This window comes from Falco biarmicus, chromosome 2 (genome assembly GCF_023638135.1).
Source record: "Falco biarmicus isolate bFalBia1 chromosome 2, bFalBia1.pri, whole genome shotgun sequence".
In the NCBI taxonomy this organism is placed as follows: Eukaryota; Metazoa; Chordata; class Aves; order Falconiformes; family Falconidae; genus Falco; species Falco biarmicus.
The window spans coordinates 38328549-38348752 of record NC_079289.1 but is presented as its reverse complement, the minus strand read 5'-3'; the positions used below and the strand labels follow the sequence as shown (position 1 = coordinate 38348752).

The following is a 20204-nucleotide window of genomic DNA, read 5'->3' as shown; positions in this document are numbered from 1 at the left end:
TGTTATAATATACAATGATAAGTGAGACAGTAAATTTACTTATTTTGATGAACACAGAATAAATAAAAAAATAAATTAATAGAAGCATGTTCAGATCAAGAATGACATAAAATACTGCAGATATTAAACACTGTCTGTTAACTTAATATGCAGAATGAATCATAGAACAGTACAAAGTCCCATTATATAAATGTAAGTCATATTTGGTAGATTTTTTACAAGTGAAATCTGAGATCAGGAGCCATGTAATCAATTTCTGTAAAATTTTTTAAGCAAAACAAGGCGAACCCTAAAGACACACAAAAAAAGACTATTACTTCACTCAAAACTGAAACTGCATACTGTCACATTTCTGATCACTTGAACTTAGAGATGTTGTTTTAAGATGGACAGATCCACAAATCCAAACTCTGAAACCAAAGTGAGAGCAGTCAAACCATTTTTAAATTATAATCTCCAAATCCATTTTTGTCTTGGATGCATATAAATAAACAGTGCTGTAAGGAGTAATAATCTTTCTCTGCAAGTCACAATACTTCCCTATATATAACTCAAGATTATCAGAAAAAAACCTTAATTTATTGGTTTATGCGGGTAGTACAAGTTTATCCACCAGAGCCCTTTCCCTCTGTGCAAAGAGAAATAGGTTTCTCTCCTCCTTCTGGTTGTACAGCATGAGTGGATTACCGAAGCATGTTGCTCATCTTCATACTTATTTTCAAAAAACATTATATATGATGCTTTACATTATCTGGAAAATGAATTATGCATGTGACCATATGACATATCCCTCAGTCAGCCTATTTCTAGTGCTATTCTGCCTCTTCTGCCGTCACATGCTGGGATCAAAAATAATCCTATTTTTCTGAAGTCACTTTGTTCTTGGGTTTTTCCTATTATCCCTAGGAAGGAATTACTTTAACCTTCTCCCTAACAAATACTATTTGCAAACACAATGAAGTCCTACATAAATCACCAGAGATTTACCAAAGCAGCTGGAGGTCCAAGGGAAGGTGCTATCTCTTCAGATAGCAAGGTAACAGCTTGGGGAAGCTGAAGGTTTTGCCAGGTTTGGATTTGTGGTTTGCTTTTTGGTTTCTGACTTTTTTTTTTCTTATTTATTTTTTATTATTTAGTAAGTGGGAGTACCAAAGATTAGAAATCAGTAATATAAAGATGCTGTTTAGTGCCTCTCTCCCTCTGTTTGATTCCTGTGCCAGTTATAATGTTTACTTGATACTGATGGTTCTCTTTATGGATGTCATACTGTTGAAGCTGCTCAGCTTCAGCCAACTCAGTACTACAGCCGGATACTGAGCTGACTTTTTTTCGGATCAGGTATTTTAACACTGTAGCTAATCTTTTTGGCTCACCTGATGCCAAAACCCATTCATTCTCAGGAATTCTTCTGAAGCTGTTCTCAAGCCATGCCACTTTGTAAAACAGCGTAACGTAGTGGCAATGATGGCAGTCTTTTTAATAGTGTGTAGCAAGTTAAGTTAATTGGCATCTTCTAATGAAGGAAGTTTACCTGCCTATTTCCCAACATACGAAATATCCACCTCTATATACCACAGTCTGTGAAATAGCACATAGGCTGTCTTGAGTCAGCCTGGAAACATTTCACCTTCCATATCCCCACAGTCTTAAGAGGCAGTGACCTGAGAGCCTCCATCTGTACCGATAAATATAGAAATGCCAGGGAGCACTCCATGTCCTACCCCCTGCTGTGCTGCACCAATGAGCACAGGCATTTATACCTTTTATTGATTAGCCCCAGCAACATCAGATTTACCTTTTTAGTTCCAATAGCCCAAAGCAGAGCCCAGATGTTGTGCCAGCAGTTAAGCTGTGTGTGTGGTTTAGGGGGTGCAGGGTCACTCACTGACCCTCCTGGCAATCCAGTTAGACCTGGCTTTGAGACAAAATACATAGCCATGTGAGGTGCTGTATTAGGTTTGTGTGGCAATATTTTGGTAGCATGGGACTACAGGGGTCGCTTCTGTGAGAAGCTGCTAGAATATTTCCCCATGTCCAATGGAGCCAATGCTAGCCGGCTGGCCAAGGCCAAGCCCTTCAGTGATGGTGGTAGCCCCTCTCTGATAACATATTTAAGAAGGAGTCGGGGCAGAGGGCTGGAAACCTGTGCAGCAGCAATTGCAGCTGAGTGAAAGGAATGAGACTGTGTGAGAGGCCCATCCCTGCAGCCGCCATGGCAGCGCAGGAGGGGCAGGGGGCTCCAGGCCCGGAGCAGAGGTTCACCCCAGCCCTCTCTCAGTTTGAACAGATGGCTCAGATGGCTCCCAAAATACCTTCCTTGGCAAAGCCTCAAACATCAACCCATCTTGCAAAAATGGAGTGGCAGCTTATCGTCATTACCAGAATCCTAAAAAAAAAAAAAGAATACTAAAAAAAGATGTTTCTTTTTTCTTGATCCCTCAGGAAAAGTTGAGGCTTCTTTGCTGAGTTAAAGGCTCTTTTGAGCCTTCATTGTTGCCCAGTGGATAGTCATGACAATCTGTAGCTTTAACCAAACCAGGCCAGATGTAAAATATATGTGGTGGGCAAAACTGTGTGATATTTCTCTCAAGTGAGCTTTAGGCACTTGACAGAGGCCATGACAATTTTAAATGGCTCCCTGATCAACCAACAAGCTCTTTCGAATTCTACTCTGGCCCATGAACTTCCCAAGTGCTGCGAAAAAGAAGAATCCATTCTAGATTGGTGGGTGCTCTTGGTGCTGTACACTTCTCCCTGCCTGAAAAAACAAATTACATCATGTTTAGCTTTCTTTCTAAAATTATCTCAACCTTGAAACTAGCTATGGGTATAAATTACTAAAGCAAAAAAAAAAATGAACTTGAATCCCTTTTATAAATTCTATAAATAGCCTCTGAAGAGTGCAAAACCACTGATGTATCAAAATTCAGTGACCTGTAATAACTATTATTGTTTCCATTGACCCATAGTAACAATTGACCTGGACTGGAACTTGCAACACACAACAGCACATTTTCAATTTTTTTGAATGTTCCATTTTCCAACACACACACACATGCGTGTAAATATCAGTCTACATCACACAGTCTAGCTTTTAATCTGGTTATGATTATGATGACAATAAAGCTATAATCATAAAACTAGAAGGTAATGAATGTAATGTCAAATAACTAAATACAAATCAATAGACAATTGTGCAGAGAATCAAAGATAATTTTATGTCTTTGAAAAAACAGTAAAAATATCAGTATTCATTACACTATGATATGTACAAACGATGTATTTATGTTTATAAAAAATAGTATCAGGTTGTATGAAAGGTGAGAGACAGGTGTTACTGTTTCAGAAAGTTTGCAATCCAAGTCTAAGGAGGAAAATTGCTTACTATTAATTAGTAACATATATGCTGAACATATATATGGCATATGTATCATACATATTTATAAACGAAGATCTTTCTACATCCGCAAAATCATTTCTGTATCAAGAAGATTTGTAGATAATTTGTACCAACCACTTCTCTCAGAGGGTGTTCTCTTTTACTTTCACACAGTAAAAAGACTGGAGGTAATCCTTAAAGTTTCAGACTGATCAGAATGAGATCTGAGTTAATATTGGATAGAAAGAAAAAAATAATTTATTTTCTATAGTTCCCTTAGTATCTCTTCCCCTGTGTTGCTCTTCCTATTGCTGAATGTTTTAAAAAATTTTTTAAAAAAAGTTTTTAAAACAAATTACTTACTATCAAATGAATGCACACGATGCAAATCAGAATGTATTCAGTTTCTGTTATTTTAGGGTACCTTGAATCATTATTCTTTGCTCTGCTGCAAGGTCTTCTCAGTCAATTTACTTGCAACACATATTCTATACATATGTGTACTATTTATGCATATATCAGTTTTTGAAGAGATGTACCAGAAGGGCAATCTACCACTGAAATATATTCCAGTTAGCAGTTCTATGCTCTTGTTCATTGGCTAGACAATTGAAATTGAGCTTTTATATCCCTAAGGAACAGGAAAACACTAACAAACATCTTGGTTATGCTGTTAACACTGCCACATTAAATGGTACATTACTAAAAGTTTGAAATAGAAATTTACATTAATTGCTGTTTGATTCACAATCCCATATTACCATGAATAAGGAGAAAAAGGTTTTACCCTTGTGTAGAGGCTGCTCATTTTTCCATGAATTATGCATTTCCATTTTTTAACACAAAAAAAAAGGGTTTTCCCTGAAGAATTTCACGATATGAAGAAGTAAAACACTAGATAATTTTATTCTGTGCTGTATGAAATGTCTTCTGACTTCTATTAAACTGCTTGCTGAGTTTCTGATTTCTTGAATTAAATGGTTATTATGTCGAGCTCTAGAGATATGCAGCACCAGGAAGAGGGAAGAAGTCAAACTCCAAACTTGACTTTCAATGCTGCTTAAAAAACATCACGAATTTGTCAAATGAAAGTGCTATTTTATTGTAGGTAAAAGTTTAAATTGTTTTCCTAGAAGCTGTTATATTCTTCACTTCTCTGAGTTAAATTGTAGATGTATGAAGAAAAAGTGGTGTCTGGTGAATAAAGCTAATAGTTCATAAAAAATAATGCATATAATGAATTTTGACTTTCTGAAAGTATGCTAGGGATAGATCAGTACTTTTTTTCCTGTCAGATGGTATTACTCTCTAAAACGATTGTGAAGTAACACCTGTAGATATTTATTGATTGGTAATTTGTGAGAAGTGTGCTGCTAGCATCCAGTATTTAGGCTTTTTGGATTCAACAGTGGTCTCAAAGTATATTACTAATTATTCTAAGAGTATGGTTTAAAGTCATATCTGCAATGTAAGTATTATGGCTACACATTCAGCACAGTCTTTCTGTATAATCTACCTTTAAATAGTTAAAATCAAAATATCTATATATGTGCCACTTACTCTAGCCTGGATTTTTTAGTTGGGAGCGAAACAGACCCTTTCAGAGAGCAATTTGTCTCACTTGTTTTAGACACCTACCTCTTTCAGTTATATACCTTGGAAATGTCTGTGTCTCAGAAAGCAAAAAAAGAGCCTAAACTGGATGTCTGATTTGTAGATATCAAAGTTAGAGCAAGCAAATCACACCCTTTCTAATGAGTAATCCTCTCTTTCGACTACATATGAAAGTGGAACAAGACAGAAGTATGATTTTGGTGTGACCAAATGTTTTTACAGACTCCAGAAAACCTGTATTTGGATGAACCTCAGAGCAGGTTTGTTTCCCACCATTTGTTTCAACTCTGCCAAGTGAACCCAGAGCCTCTGCAGAGAAAACACTGTTGTCTCTGATCTCAGTAGGGAGCTGAGTGATCAGTGAAAATATGAACAATAAAGCCACTATCAGCTGCAAGATTTCTGATGCATACGGACAATATGTTTTCCCATTATGTAAAAAGTTGACTACACATTAAGTTGTTTGGTGTCACTACCCTCATTTCATCACAGACATAAAAATGTACTAAATCCCGCTGAGAGTTGGTCAATTCACTTGTCTAAATAAAAGAAGCAATTTGGCCCAACTCTCAGATCATGTAGTAATTATCCCATGTTCAGTAAAATGCTCTCTGGGTTTTTTAAAATTTTGGTGAGCGAGGAATAAGTTAATATTAGGGGATTAGAGCTAACAACTTCATTAAGAATTTTTACCTGAATATAGACTGAGGCAAGATGACTGAATCTGGTCCCTGGAAAGTTCAAAATAATTTATTGTCAAGAAAGCAAATGTTCGTCCTGCACAGCCGAAGACCTCAGATGAAACTACAACGTATTGTATGTATTTCAGAGCAAAGCTAGGCAGTTCAACTGACAAGGTAAAATATATACAACTGTCTGTTCTATATGAACTAAGAGAAGATAAGCTGGAATACATAGGCAGTCATAGGAAAAAATGATCTGTATTACTGCACTATACCACTCTCCAACCATTTCCATCTTAGAAAATGAAATGGGATTGCAGGCTGCAGCTAGTTGGCTTAGAGGAACTACTTGACACACAGTAGCCCACATGGAGGCCAACAGGCACATACCTCCATATATGATAGCTACCTCACATCTCACAGGTCTTCTTCAATGCGCTGTGCTCCATTGCTAGGAGCAGTGTGCTCCTCACAGATCTGATTTCAGGCATCAAGAGAGGTTGTAAGTTCAGCTGCGAAGCCATGGCTTAATGTCAATGAGAAGTTGATTAAGAAATATCTACATATTCATAACACTCTCATAACCTGCAGGCATTATGTAGAAAGTGAGCTGGAAGAAGCTGGAATGCTGTCCCTGAACTAATGTGATAAGGACTGTAATGAAAGACTTACAGTGTTAATAATTTTTAGCAGTTTCATATTAGCACCATACCTCAGCCTGTACTTTGGCTTGTAAGAAACAAAAGTTGTACCATTACTATTTTAAGCCTTGCACAAGTACTCAGTGAAAGCAAAAGTTAATACACTGTGTAATATAGTGTACAAAATGGGTAAAAAAGATGTGCTGGAATATAATCTAATTTAAATCCTTCCTTACTGCTTACTTTTAGAAAATTATGCTTAATTAATAAATGTTAAATTATTTTTTCTTCTGAAAATAAAATTGTGATTAGGCAAGAAATATATTGAAGGCAATCTTTCTAACTGCTGGCATTTTTCCAGATAAAAAGAGACATAGGCAAAACATATGGAGACATATACAAAACATCATAGCCAAAGAACTTACATTTTTATGAAATCTCAGAAGAAATTGAGGAAGAATTTGGACAAATACATCAAACGCAGTTGGTTCAGAGACAGCAGAAAGCTTTTTTTCAAGTTCCTTTTCTCTGCCAGTGTTTAACAGCTCGGATTTGTGATACTTCAACACCGTAGTCCCCAATAGACGCTAAGCTAACTAGACAAGAAAATCTCATCCACTTTTGTCAGCCTTCCTATCAAACATCGCCTTGTCTCATGGGGTATTTCTTCTTAAGTTTAGAACCCACTTTCCCATGTTAGCTACTTTCTTTAAAGGTTGTCATGACGGCAGCAGGGTGTTGTTCATGAAAGACTGCTGAGCAGAACCTTGCAGTTCCACCTTGCAAGAGCCTGTGAGAACCACCCTTTGAAAGCATGACTGGAGATTTTGAGCAATACAAACTCCAAGGGCTCATCCATTTTGCAGCTCCCCTGCTGCTTTATTCAAGCTGGACTCAGAGCGTTTTTACTGTCTTTCAGTGTCACAAGGGAAAACAATGCCAAGACCCCTCTCCTGCTCTGCATGGAGAACAGGATGATCATGCTAGGTCTGATCTACAGTGACATGAAATGATCATAGCTTTCAGTACAAATGCGAGCACCAGATGCTCAGCACTTCTGTGGGCAAGGTCACTATCTAATATTCACAGAGTCTTTCACAGTGTAATCCACTAATCTGCACAGCAAGTTCAGGGTGTAAGGCTTTTTCCTTACTGAACAGCAAAGCAATAAAAAGTTTATATTGTTAATAGCTAAAAGGACCTCCTTTACCTGCTCCGTATTTCTTGCAGTTTAAGCTCTTCGGAGAAGAGGCAGTCTATTAGTCTTACGCCTTTCTCAGTTTTAGTGTGACTAGGAATCAATACTAACGCCAGTGCTTTCACTCAGTTTGACTGCTTCCCCACTGAAAAGCACCTAGTGCAAAGGGTCACACTGATGAAAGTATTACAGAGTTTGTCAGCTGAATCAGTAGAATCTCACTGAAAGGGAAGCTCACACCACAACCTTCCTCAGTAGAACCACAGGCTGTAACAGATAGCTTTTTGCTAGGCTAAGTGGGACAACACGTACCTGCATCCCCATTTCTTATAAAAGTTGGTCATGGTTGCCAGCCATGCCAAAAAATACTATTTGAGATTCCCTTTCAGAAGTGATGGTCCTGAATGATTAATCTGGAAACGCTTCCATCACCACTGGAACACTGCCCACAAAACCAAGGCATTTCAATCAAGAGTCAATACCTGTTAAGTCCAACTTAATAAAGTCAAATAAATGCTCTGTTTTACCATAGCAATAATTTACTTCCTCTAACGTATTTATAAATAACTATGACACTTCTTGGATGGCTTGTCACTTAATCTTAGTCTTGTGCTTTGTAACTTACCTGAGGCAATCAGGAATTCCACAGAAATGCTTTTACTTATTCCTTCTTATTCACTAATTGTAACCAGAATCTTGGATGCAGTACCAATATATGGATATATTCAGAGATAATAAGATTTGAAGTAGTAAAACAAAAGTTAAAAAGATATGTTTAGTTTATGTGATCAAATGGTACTGGGTTTATAAACCGGTAACATCTTATCCCCAGAAAACATAACTGAATACACAAATACAATGACATCAGTTAATGTTTTCCAGGAATTTTGGAAGGGGCTCCCCCCCCCAAAGTGCCAGGAATTAATATGCCAATTCTTTATCTCTTCTGCACTCCTGCTTCTCCCCCACCCCTCATCACATATCCCATGCACAGCTGGAGTACTTCTCCTTACATATATTAATTGGACATGTCAGTCTTTAAGGAACTTTTAAGTCTTATTAGACGTTGCTGATTCCTAACAAAATTAAATGTTATATAGGTACCAGCTGCTCCAGAAAACTTCTAATTCTGCCGTTACACATGTGGTTTTATAAATTAAAATACATCAGGTGTAATGAAAACCTAAACACTATAATAGTCGGGGCACAGCCTACCCTATCAGAGGCCTCAGGGAAAGGCAGTGAATGTGATGGTTAAGAAGAATGGTATAGTAATAGGTCAGTAATTTCAAGATCAAAGGGAGATAAACTGAGACATCAGAGGAGAAAAAAAAAAAGTTAAAGGTAGAATTTTACAGGGATTTCAGATTCATTCACAAGAAGACTACTGATTCACTAAGATTATAAGCAGTCCATGAAATTCAAACTCCACATAAATCAGTGTCAAAATCTGACTGAAATCCGAATGAGTCAATATTTCTCTGTTGAAATGAATAAAATTACAGTAGATGTGAGTTAACTAAAAGCATCTGTCATGGCCAGCTAAACTAACTGAAACAGGATCAACTTTATGGGCACCTTTCATACTAAGCAATCTGCAGAACAGTGCACATGGATGAGAATTTAGTAAAGGACTTGGGTAGTTTGATTCCTCTCCTGAATTATACATGTTTGCTCTGAACTGTATATACTGTATTGCCTGTTCTAGTTGTGCTAGAATTGAATGGTAAAGATCTAAACAATTTATAAGGGCAGTATGTACTCAGTGGTTTCAAAACCCTGGAGATTATTGAATAATAAATATAGCTGGACTTTTTTTTTTAGTACCCTAATGGTCTGCTGTTTAAGTCACATATGATTATTGTGCTAATGTAATTTGGAGATGAAGTGGATATTAAAGTCATAGTATGTTTCAAAGAGATCCACTGAATAAAACAAAGCCTGGTTCTGCTGCCACTAACTAGCATTCTTCAGCGAGAACGGGGTAAAGCTCTTATTCAGACAAACATTATTGCACTATCTATATTTCAAGGATGGAAGAGAAAGGAATTAATACAATTTGTATATAGCCCTGGAGGAAGTCAGCCATGGAAGCTTTTGTTTCTATTATGTTCCGTTCTATTCTATGATATTTAGCTTGTGCCAGTACACTCATTCTCACAACATCCTAGAACATCCCAGGAGTTACTAAGCAATATGTTCTGTATTTTTCACTTACTTGCTTTTGAAAGATGCAGTATTACAAAAGACTTGGGCATAAGGCTGTTTTTTGATTGGGATTCTAAACCTTTTGTTTCATTTTGTTTCTCCATTTTGGATTGGATGTGGAGTTTTTCTCAAGGAGCTGCAGAAGGAAAAGGGAAGAGGGTTTTTTGTTTGGTTTTGTGTTTTGTTTTGGTTTTTTTTTTGGTTTGGTTTGTTTGGGGTTTTTTGTTGTTTTGACTGAAGGCAAAAGTTTCCGCTGTCCTATATGTTTTTTAGCACCTAAGCTGAGATGAAATGCCTGCACACAGTGCTTGCCATGGAGTGTGGAAGCGTTTAAGGTGGTCTTCAGGGCATGTGATTTAGACAGTTCAGTCTCCTGTACTTTCCCTCTGTGAAGGGCAGCTCCACTGTGCTTGACAAATGCAGCTGCCTGCCAGAATCCCAATATTTGAACTCCCAGCAATAGCTTGGATCCAGACCATTGAACACTTTAAGGCTAAAGACAGGCATCTCAAGTTCCGTTTGAGATCTCGCAGAGAGCCCGTGTGAGGACCGCAGGGCAGCTTAACTGTTAACCATCCTTTTTGGTAGCCCATGATGTTAAGGAAACGCGTAATCGGTTTTGCGGTACCTAAAGTTTTCTGAGCGCTGATAATTTCACGTCTAGTTCTGCGGCAGTCTCACAGTCTGGCCAGCAGTGGCTGGAGACTGTAAAACGAGGGCACGTCATTTTCTGCCGCAGGGGACCGTCGGGTTCCAGCCAGCAGGAATGGCAGTCGCGGCTCCAGCCTGGCGGGACGCGCACCTTCCGCCCTCCGAGCACTTGCAAACTCCTCAAAACATCACTTCCATTCCGCGCAGGCACCAGCTGCTCAGCGCTCATCAGGGCTCGGCAGCCTTAAACCGAGGCAGCTCCTAATTCTCGCTTTGCCTGCTGCATCTTTCCACAGGAGGAGGAGAAGGAGATTTTATTTAAATTTTTTATTATTTCCCCCCACACACCCCGTCTCCACACGGAAGTATCTTCTTCCCCTGGTCCTAGCGCTTCCCAGGCACCCCCACCCGCACCCACCGGCACCCCCACCCGCGCCCACGCCCGCTCCGACGCGGCCCCCCGCGACGCTCAGCCCTCGGCCCGCCGCGCTGCCGCAGCCCTGCCTGCGCGCCCCCGCCGCGCCCGCGGCCATTGGCTGTGCCCCCCGCTCCCGCCCTCCCCGCGCCGGCGGCGGCGGCCTCCCGAGCGGAGGGGGAGTGTCCGGGGCGGTGCGCACAGCCCAGCGCGGCGGCGGCGGCGGCATGGGCAGCCGCGGGGAGCAGAGGCGCCGGGCGGGCGGCGGAGCGGGCGGGCGGCTCGGGTGCAGCCGGCGGCGGCAGCGGCGGCCGGGCATGGGGCCCTCGGGCGGTCGCGGCAGCACCCCCGCCCGCGGCACCCTGCAGGTGAGGGCTGGGGCGGCGGGGGGAGGCGCCGCGTCCTGCCGTCCCCGAGCCCGACTTCGCACGCAGCAGCAAAATTGGCAAAAACCCCACGAACAACCCAAACCGTATATATACATATACGTGTATATATATGTGTGTGTATATATATATATATATGTTTGTTGGTGTTTTTTTCTTTTCGCCCCGATCTCCAGAGATCAGAGCAGCCGTGAAAAGTTTTTTTTTGGGTATTATTTTTACTGCTGCTGCCGAGGCGGGTTGTAGCAGAGGGCCGCGAAAAAGGCGAACGGGTGGTTGAGACGGCAGGAAGGAGGGAGAACCCCGCGTGGAGGCGATGCCCGAAGTTACTTTCGGGGAGCCCGTTCCCATACGCGGCGCGCTGGGGACGCGCTCGCCGGCACGGCACCTTCCTCGGCGCAGCCTCCCCGCCGCGCCTCCGTCCAGCTCGGCTCGTCGGGCGGCAGCCGGAGCGGGACCCCCGCGGGGCGGCGTGGGGCGGCCGCGGATCCCTGGTGGCGGAGCTGGAGCCGCCGGCCCCGCGGCCGCGGGAGGCCGGGACCCCTGGGCATGCGGGAAGGACGGGCTTCGGGACGGGGCAGGGGGTGGGGGGCGCGTTCACATTGCTATTGTGGAAAGGGGAAGGGGGCGACCAAATGTTTTACGGGGGGTGCAAGGGTATGCCCCGGCTTGGGTTGTGCTTGGCGGTTCGGAGGGTGGGTGCTGCTGGTGAGGACAAGGACAGGGGTGAGCTTGAGGAGGTGCGGCAGGGAGAGAAGAGGGAAGGTGGCATGTCAGGGAACAAGTGCTGCTGGGGGGGGGGGGGGCAGGGTGCCCCTGGGCCATCCCTGTATTTGCTGTGGGGAATGCAGCAGCTCTTGCCTGGAGGGTACAGATGGTGATGCTTTAAAGGTAGCTGCTGTGCTGGAGGGGGGGAAGATGTGGGGAGAGGGAGGATGGCTTAAGGCTGCAGATGCTGCATGTCCTGCTCGCAGTGGCAGTGGAGGAGGAAGGGGGGGGCCGCCGCCTGCCTCCTCTCATTCTCTAACACCACCTCTTCCCCACACCCCATCTGCCTGTCTCCTCAGCACTTGCTCCTCTTCCTGCTCTTCGTTGGACCTTTCAACTGCTTTGCCAGTTACAGCCGTGCCACCGAGCTCTTCTATAGCCTCAACGAGGGGCTGCCTGCTGGGGTGCTCATCGGTAGCTTAGCTCGTGACCTGAGGCTGCCGACAGCTGGTGGGCAGCACCCTGCAGCTCTCCAGCCCCCAGTGTCCTTCACCCTGGCCTCCCATGGCTTGGGAGGGCAGTATGTGCAGCTGGACAACCACTCTGGAGAGCTGCACACCTCAGCCGTGGAGATTGACCGGGAAGCTCTCTGCGTGGAGAGCAGTGGGGCCACCGTCATCGGGGGAGCAGCTGCTGTCTCCTCTTCCTCTTCCTCATCCGAGTCATGCCTGCTGCTGCTGGATGTGCTGGTGCTGCCACAGGAGTACTTCCGCCTGGTGAAAGTAAAAATTGCTATCCGGGATGTCAACGACAATGCGCCCCGCTTCCCTGTGCCCCACATCCACCTCTCGGTGCCTGAGAATGCACCTGTGAACACCCGCCTGGTTATTGAGCACCCTGCCCTTGACCCTGATGTGGGCACCAATGGTGTCCAGACCTACCGCCTGCGAGATAATTATGGAGTCTTCACCCTGGATGTGGAGGAGAATGAGAGTGGGGAGAGGACTCCCTACCTGATTGTTATGGGGGCTCTGGACAGGGAGACACGGGAGGAGTATGTCACAGTTATCGTTGCTGAGGATGGGGGGATTCCTCCACTTGTTGGCAGTGCCACCCTCACTATTGGCATCAGTGACATCAATGACAACTGCCCCCAGTTTAGTGACTCGCAGCTCAACATCACCCTTTATGGGAATTCCAGCCTAGGGACACATGTGGCCACTGTCCACGCAGTAGACATGGACCTTGGATCCAATGCCCAGGTCACCTACTCCTACAGCCAGAAGGTCCCCCAGCCATCCAGAGACTTGTTCCATCTGGACGAAAGCACAGGAGCCATCACGCTCTCCAGTAAAGTTGATGGGGACACTCCAAGGCTCCACAGGCTGATCATACTGGGCAACGGTCCTGGTTGTATCCCTGCTGTGATCACAGTGCTAGTGACCATCATCAAGGTCATGATGAGGCCACCTGAAGTTGTCCCTCGTTTCATAGCTAATGAAGCAGAAGGGGTGGTGTACTTAAAGGAACTGGAACCTGTCAACACACCAATAGCTTTTTTTACCATCAAAGACCCTGATGAAAAATACAAAGTCAATTGCTCTTTGGAGGGTGACGGGCCTTTCAGACTGTCACCATACAAACCATACAACAATGAATACCTGTTAGAGACCACGAAGCCTTTGGACTATGAGGCACAGCAGCTGTATGAAATCTCCGTAGTTGCATGGAACTCAGAAGGATTTCATGTCAACAAAATAATCAAAGTACAGGTTCTGGACGACAATGACAACTCGCCAGTTTTCTCTCAACAGCTGATAGAATTATCCATTGAGGAGAACAATATTCCCAATGCTTTCTTGACCAAACTGCACGCTACAGATGCTGACAGTGGAGAAAGAGGGCAAGTGTCCTATTTCTTAGGTCCTGATGCCCCTTCCTATTTTGCTTTAGATAAAACCACAGGAGTTCTTACAGTTTCCACCCAGCTGGACAGAGAAGAAAAAGAGAAATACAGATACACTGTCAAAGCAGTAGATTCTGGGTTCCCTCCAAGAGAATCAATAGCAACTGTCACCATCACTGTATTGGATAAAAATGATAATAGTCCAAGATTTATCAATAAGGATTTCAGCTTTTTCGTGCCCGAAAACTTTCCAGGTTTTGGTGAAATTGGAGTTATAAGTGTCACAGATGCTGATGCAGGGAAGAATGGATGGGTTGCCCTTTCGGTTCTGAATGGAAGTGATATTTTTGTCATAGATACTGGAAAAGGAGTTTTGAGAGCTAAAGTTTCCCTGGACAGGGAGCAGCAAAGTTCCTATGTTCTATGGATTGAAGCAGTTGACGGTGGTGATCCTGCCCTGTCATCTACAGCAAAAATAACTATCCTTCTTCTGGACATAAATGACAACCCCCCTTTGGTCTTGTTTCCTCAGTCTAATATGTCTTACTTGTTGGTCCTTCCTTCTACCCTTCCTGGCTCTCCCATCACTGAGGTCTATGCTGTCGATAAGGACACTGGCATGAATGCAGTCATAGCTTACAGCATCATAGGAAGAAGAGGCCCTCGACCAGAGTCATTTAGGATTGACCCTAAAACTGGTAATATCACCTTGGAAGAGTCACTGATGCAAAATGACTATGGCCTCTATCGACTGCTTGTAAAAGTTAGTGATCACGGCTATCCAGAACCTCTCCATTCCACCGTGATGGTGAACCTTTTCGTCAATGACACTGTTAGCAATGAGAGCTACATTGAAAGTTTGTTAAGAAAGGAGCCTGATATCAGTATAGAAGAAAAGCAGCCACAAATATCCATAGAGCCTACGCATAAAAAAATGGAATCTACATCCTGCATGCCTACCTTGGTAGCTCTGTCAATAATAAGCTTGGGTTCAATTGCTTTAGTAACAGGGATGGGCATTTACATCTGTCTAAGAAAAGGGAAAAAGCATCACAGAGCAGATGAAAACTTGGAAGTACAAATCCCATTAAATGGAAGAATTAACCTGCACATGTTGGAGAAGAAACCAATGGAGATTTCTAACATTTGATGTTTCTTTGTGGATAAATCCAACATCTGGAAAACCTTGGACAGCTCCGAAACACCTAGCCGTGGGTTGTATTGACAGAGGTTGCAATGAAGGACTGCTAATTTATAACTTGATAATATTATAATTGTAAATAGCTGTTTACAGTTTTTTAAATTCAAATCCAGTGTACAGCTTTTTTTATGAAACCTTAGTAACTAACAGCTAGCACCCTGTCTCTAAAAACATGGACATCATTTGCAGCTTTCATAAATCCGTAAGATCAGTGATGATAAAAAAGGGGAAGGTAAGAAGATTCTTTAAACTCAAGTTTCCATAGTCTTTTTAACCACAAGAGGGCATCAGATGCTCCTGAGCAGGGAACTGTTTGAGGTACTGTCCATGAGATAAACAGAGTCTATTTTAAATATATTGGTTTTAATATAAAATACACATTGGCATAAAGGCATTTAACCACAAAAAAAAAAAAAAAAAAAAAGAGTCTGTCCTGATGTATGTATAATTAAAACAATAAAAACATCAAAATGCACTAGTAATAATAATAAAAAAAAATAAAAAACAAACCTGTTTATTACCTCACAAGTAAAGCTTATATAGTAGGATAGAAAAGGCATTAACAAGAAGTGCAATTCCTGTTGAGCAAGAATGCAAGATATTGTGATGAGAATCTGAACTGTTGTGACATATCATCTTTCATTCACTCCAGATTTCACCCACATTATCATTTGCTCCAGCAATCTGCTGGTCATTTTTATGGGAAAATTATATTTAATATTTCCTACAGTGAATGATGACAGGACCTCACACTCATCCTCGTAAACATGCCAGATGCAAGGAAGCAAGGGAATGGCTAAATCTTTAGTTGTCACAGAATTGGTGATATTTTTTGTACTTTGAGCAATCTGTCAGTAGTATTCCATCAGTTCCGTTGTGTAATAGATTTTTTCATGTGATACTTCTGAATCTAATCTGCCAGATGAAACAAAAATCGCTTCATATTCTAAGGAATTATAGGAATTAGTTTATTCTGACTGTTGCTCCTTTCTGGATTGGTATTTCATGTGAAAGATCTTGTTTCTGACTTTTGGCAACCATTCCTGGCTCCTTTTCATTGGCTTTGATTTTGGATTAGATCCAAAATCTAACTTGTAAGACTGGTGGCATATTTTCTCGATAATTTATTCTTTGCTGTATCCTCTGCAACAAAGCAGCGGGTTTATCAGTGATGTATCACTTTCACTTTAAGAGCTGAGAACTATCTTTTGTATGATGATTACATCAAATTTCTCCGTGTGAACAAGATAAATTAGTGTTATGCTTAAAACTGATTATTTTGATTTCTGGCATCATATGTCTGTAATGTACCAAAAGTGTTTATATGTCTGCAAATTAAAGCTATATATTTTCATAATAAGTTATTCTTTGTCTCTTTCCTAGAATTTTAATTATAAAGCTAAGTATTATTTTAGTTACAAGAAATGCTTGGGTGCTGGCTATCTTGTCTGACATGTCATAATACTTCCCCAAATTAGTACACTTCAAAATCATTAATGGGCATTTATCCTGTACTTCTTGAAATTAGTGGTAAAGACAATTGTACATCAGCTGATACAAGTGGAGTGGCAGCTGATACCTGTTTTAAAAGTAGGGAATGCAATTTGAGGCAGGTTTTTATATTTTTTTCTCTGTAACTGGCACATTACTTCACCTTGAGCCTATTGAAATGTTGGAGCTTCTTATAGATACTGGTTCTGCTTAGCCTAAGTAAGAGCATTAACATAATGCCCAGATTTTACCCTTCTACCTGTAAGAGATAGCTATTTTTTCAGGTTAGGATATTTTCTGTTTATGCATGGTTTGATAACTGTGTTTCATGAAAAATTAATTCAGCCTGTCAGAGGCTTTTTGTGAATCACCTTTTTTTCATTTATTTTCTTACTATAAAATACGAAAATGGTATGTATGCCTGAAATGCATTTGTCACAAAGAGACATTGTTTATTATTGCTGAAGAAAAATTACATTAATTATTTGGAAATGGCTTCAGTATTACAGATGCTCTGTACTGCTGTGGTGGGGAAGCCAGATCCTCTGCATTTTTTTCTTCAGTGAGGAGGCAAGGTAACTGAAAGAAAGACAGTGTTCTTTTTGTTGCTTTTCTCTCATTTGAATTAACAATCCAATATCTTTTCAAGACAATTTAAACAGGAGTAAACCCAAGACTTAAGAAATGCAATAAAACCATAAACCTGATCCTTCAGTGTGTGTTCATGTGACACTGGGCAGGTACTTTTACTCAGGTTTGACAAATGCATAGTCTTGAACCTGTTTGCTTAAGGTTGCAGAGTTAAAATTTTCTGTTCTTGTGGCTTTTTTTTTTGTTTCTTGTCTGTTTTGTTTAGTTCAAGCACATTCCTAATACATAATAAAATGTAATGGTATGAGACTGTTAAAACCAAAGTACTGCTCATGAAGCATTTCACTCACACAATTTTCTAAGCATTTAAGGAAAATTAGTTTGAAAGCACACCTTTAGCCATACCAGCACCACTAATTGTGAAAAAGACTTTACCCTGAATAATCCTGCATGGAATAAGAGCACATTTTTGCTTTCCTGTGAGTATTTCATAGGTAATGTCACTGAAGATGGCAAAATATGCAGTGAGCTGTTAATTTTTTTAGTTCCATATTTTTGTGTGAATTCAAACACATACAGCTGGTAGCAGCAAGTAATAAGCATGACATTTAAGCCTGCAATGTTAAGCCTAACAGTGATTAAAAAAAAAAAAAAACAAAGTAGGAATCACGAGTTCGTAGAATATTTTCTCAAGAAAATGTTCCTTCTTAGTGGAAAAATGCTTGGTACTGGCTATATAGCAAACATTCTGTGACATTGCTGTTTCCAAAGTATCCCTTACTGAAATCCTTTTCATGTGAAAACAAATTTTTAATGCATATAACTAAAGTAAATTAGACTCAGTTATAAAAGGCCTATTTTATTACCACCTTGTGCACTGCACTTGCCAAAATACATGCAAATCTTGTTGACACTGGTAGTTGAGCTGGCACAAAAATAAATGTCTCATTCATTTACAGTATCCATTGAACAATCTTAGAGTGAGTGGGTGTTCTTTGTTCATTTTTATAAAAAATGAGATTGTCCTAAGCTTTGTATTGCCAAAGCCTCCTAAACTTGCCATGCAAACACTTCTTCATTCGAATTAACAAATTAAAAAATAAAAGACAGAAATGGGCAGCAAGCCCAGTGGCAGTGGACAGAGAAAATCAGCTCAGTCTTCTCTTTCTGTTTCATTTTAGTCTTTTAAAAAGAACTCTTTGAAGTAACTGTTTTGATGCAAATTAATCTAACACCTGGCTGAAAATAAAGGATGAGATCGGAAAGTGTGGAATGGGAGTTAGAGCACATTGCTTTTTCTTTTGTTAAAACTCAGAAAACAGTCTTGTGGGCTTTTAAGTCCATTTTTCAGTACCAAGGTTCAAACCTGCAGCTGTGCCAGAGTCTACTGAGGACAATGTAAAAAGCTCCCACTATCTTCATTTGATGTCCAATGAGAGGTACAGTGTTAAAGCGAAAGTTGACCTCCCTTGAAAGCAATGACAAACCCCTCATTTCTGACTGGGGTTTCCTTGCAAGTTTTCTGACCCCAGCTGCCATTTTGGGAAGGTTTCCTTAAAATCGTCAACCATATGAAGAGGATGGGTAACCCATGACTAGCATTTCACCACCTGGTTCAAAGCAATGAACTCTCAGGCAGCAGGGGTCTGCATCACAAAAGTATCTTACAGTTCTGCATAAGCGGAGATACACAGCAACTCTGCCACAAAGAAACCATCAGCTGAATATGTGGAATGTTTCTTTTCATGATCCAGGTGTACTATCAGAGCCATGCAGGAAGCTGACTGCCACCTTCCCTGTACCGTGCTTGTAGCCATCTTCTCGCAGCCACTAGTTTCTATGTACATTTCTTCACGCTCACGTAACTTACAGGGAAAAACAAAGCAAACCAATGAATTAGGAAGTGTTAGCCAGCTGAAATGCAAGACTTTGATTTAGACCACTTTCCTTCAGGGCTGGGGGTTGAGGAGCTAAGCACATTCATCGTCCTTACCAAAATAATTTGATTTTAAAGGAAATGTCTAAATTCTAATGGAAATAAAGATATTCAGCACCCTCACTTCCTGTAGAGTAGGGTCCCATACTTTCAATATGTGTAGTAGTTGCTCAGACAGATAAAAGTTACAGGAAATAGTTTTATGTTTTATTTTAATAGTGTGGGAAATGTTTTAAGGAAACTATGTAAAAGCTTCTAACTTAAAAGTTCCTAACACTGATCAGAGTTATTAAATTTCAAATAAATGGCAACATGCCATAATTTACAGGTTTTTGAGTTAAAGCATGTGTAAAAATACCTGTGCAGGCAGTGTTGCTTTTTCATTTTCAGTCGCTGTACCAGGCTGAACCAGCAAGTAAGATAAAACTGTGATCTGCATTCTGGGATGGAGGAATTCAAAGATTTTGGCACACAAATGTAAAGTTAAACAACTGTGGTTTTCATGTTATGGATGAGAAATACTTTCATTCTTATCATCACAGATTGATAGGCTGCATACTCTTTCTAACATGCTATATGCAAATGTTTCAGTGATTTCTGCTATATTTTCATTCCAGTTTCATCAAAGAATGAGTTTTAAAGGCCAAATTTCAACTCCTAAATATTTCTGATGACAGAGTACTTTGAACAGATGCTAAGAAAACATTCTGAATGAAGAAATATTGAATCATTTATGATGCATTCAGTCATTCATTCCACTGCTTGTGAAAACAAATGTTTGCTCAAGTGTTCAAGTTGCAGATTTTCATGTTGCTGGCTAATGCTGTTGTTAAGTAGTAGGCATTTAAATGAAATACATTATAAGAAATCATTTAAACCATGTTCAGATTTGAGAGAACTTGCATTTTAAGCATCATATTGCATGTTGCTCTACTCCCAGAAGCCCTAGCAACATCAATTCATTCTGTCCTAACTATTTTGCCTTATTTTCCATCTTCAAAGTTTTGGTTAGATATTAATCTTCAGAGCAGGTCAATGAGATGAGAATTCTTTTACCTCCTTATGCAGAACAGGAGTGACAGCCTGATTCTTTTGCTTATGTGTCAGCATCTAGTGCTACTTGAGATGCCTTAAGGTATCCCACCTGGCCTCCAGCTGTGAGTTTGGGAGAGTGCAGGCTTTCCATCAATGAGCTA

The 20204-nt window shown here is 41.0% G+C and overlaps 1 protein-coding gene across 1 annotated transcript; it reads left to right on the top strand.

The window, feature by feature from the left end:
• Positions 1–11020: 11020 nt before the first annotated feature.
• On the top strand, positions 11021–16329 carry PCDH20 (protocadherin 20). Its single transcript, XM_056329824.1, has 2 exons — positions 11021–11157; positions 12243–16329. Exons 1-2 carry the CDS (start codon positions 11107–11109, stop codon positions 14937–14939), a joined length of 2748 nt encoding a protein of 915 aa, XP_056185799.1. The 5' UTR covers positions 11021–11106; the 3' UTR covers positions 14940–16329.
• The last annotated feature ends 3875 nt before the right edge of the window (positions 16330–20204 follow it).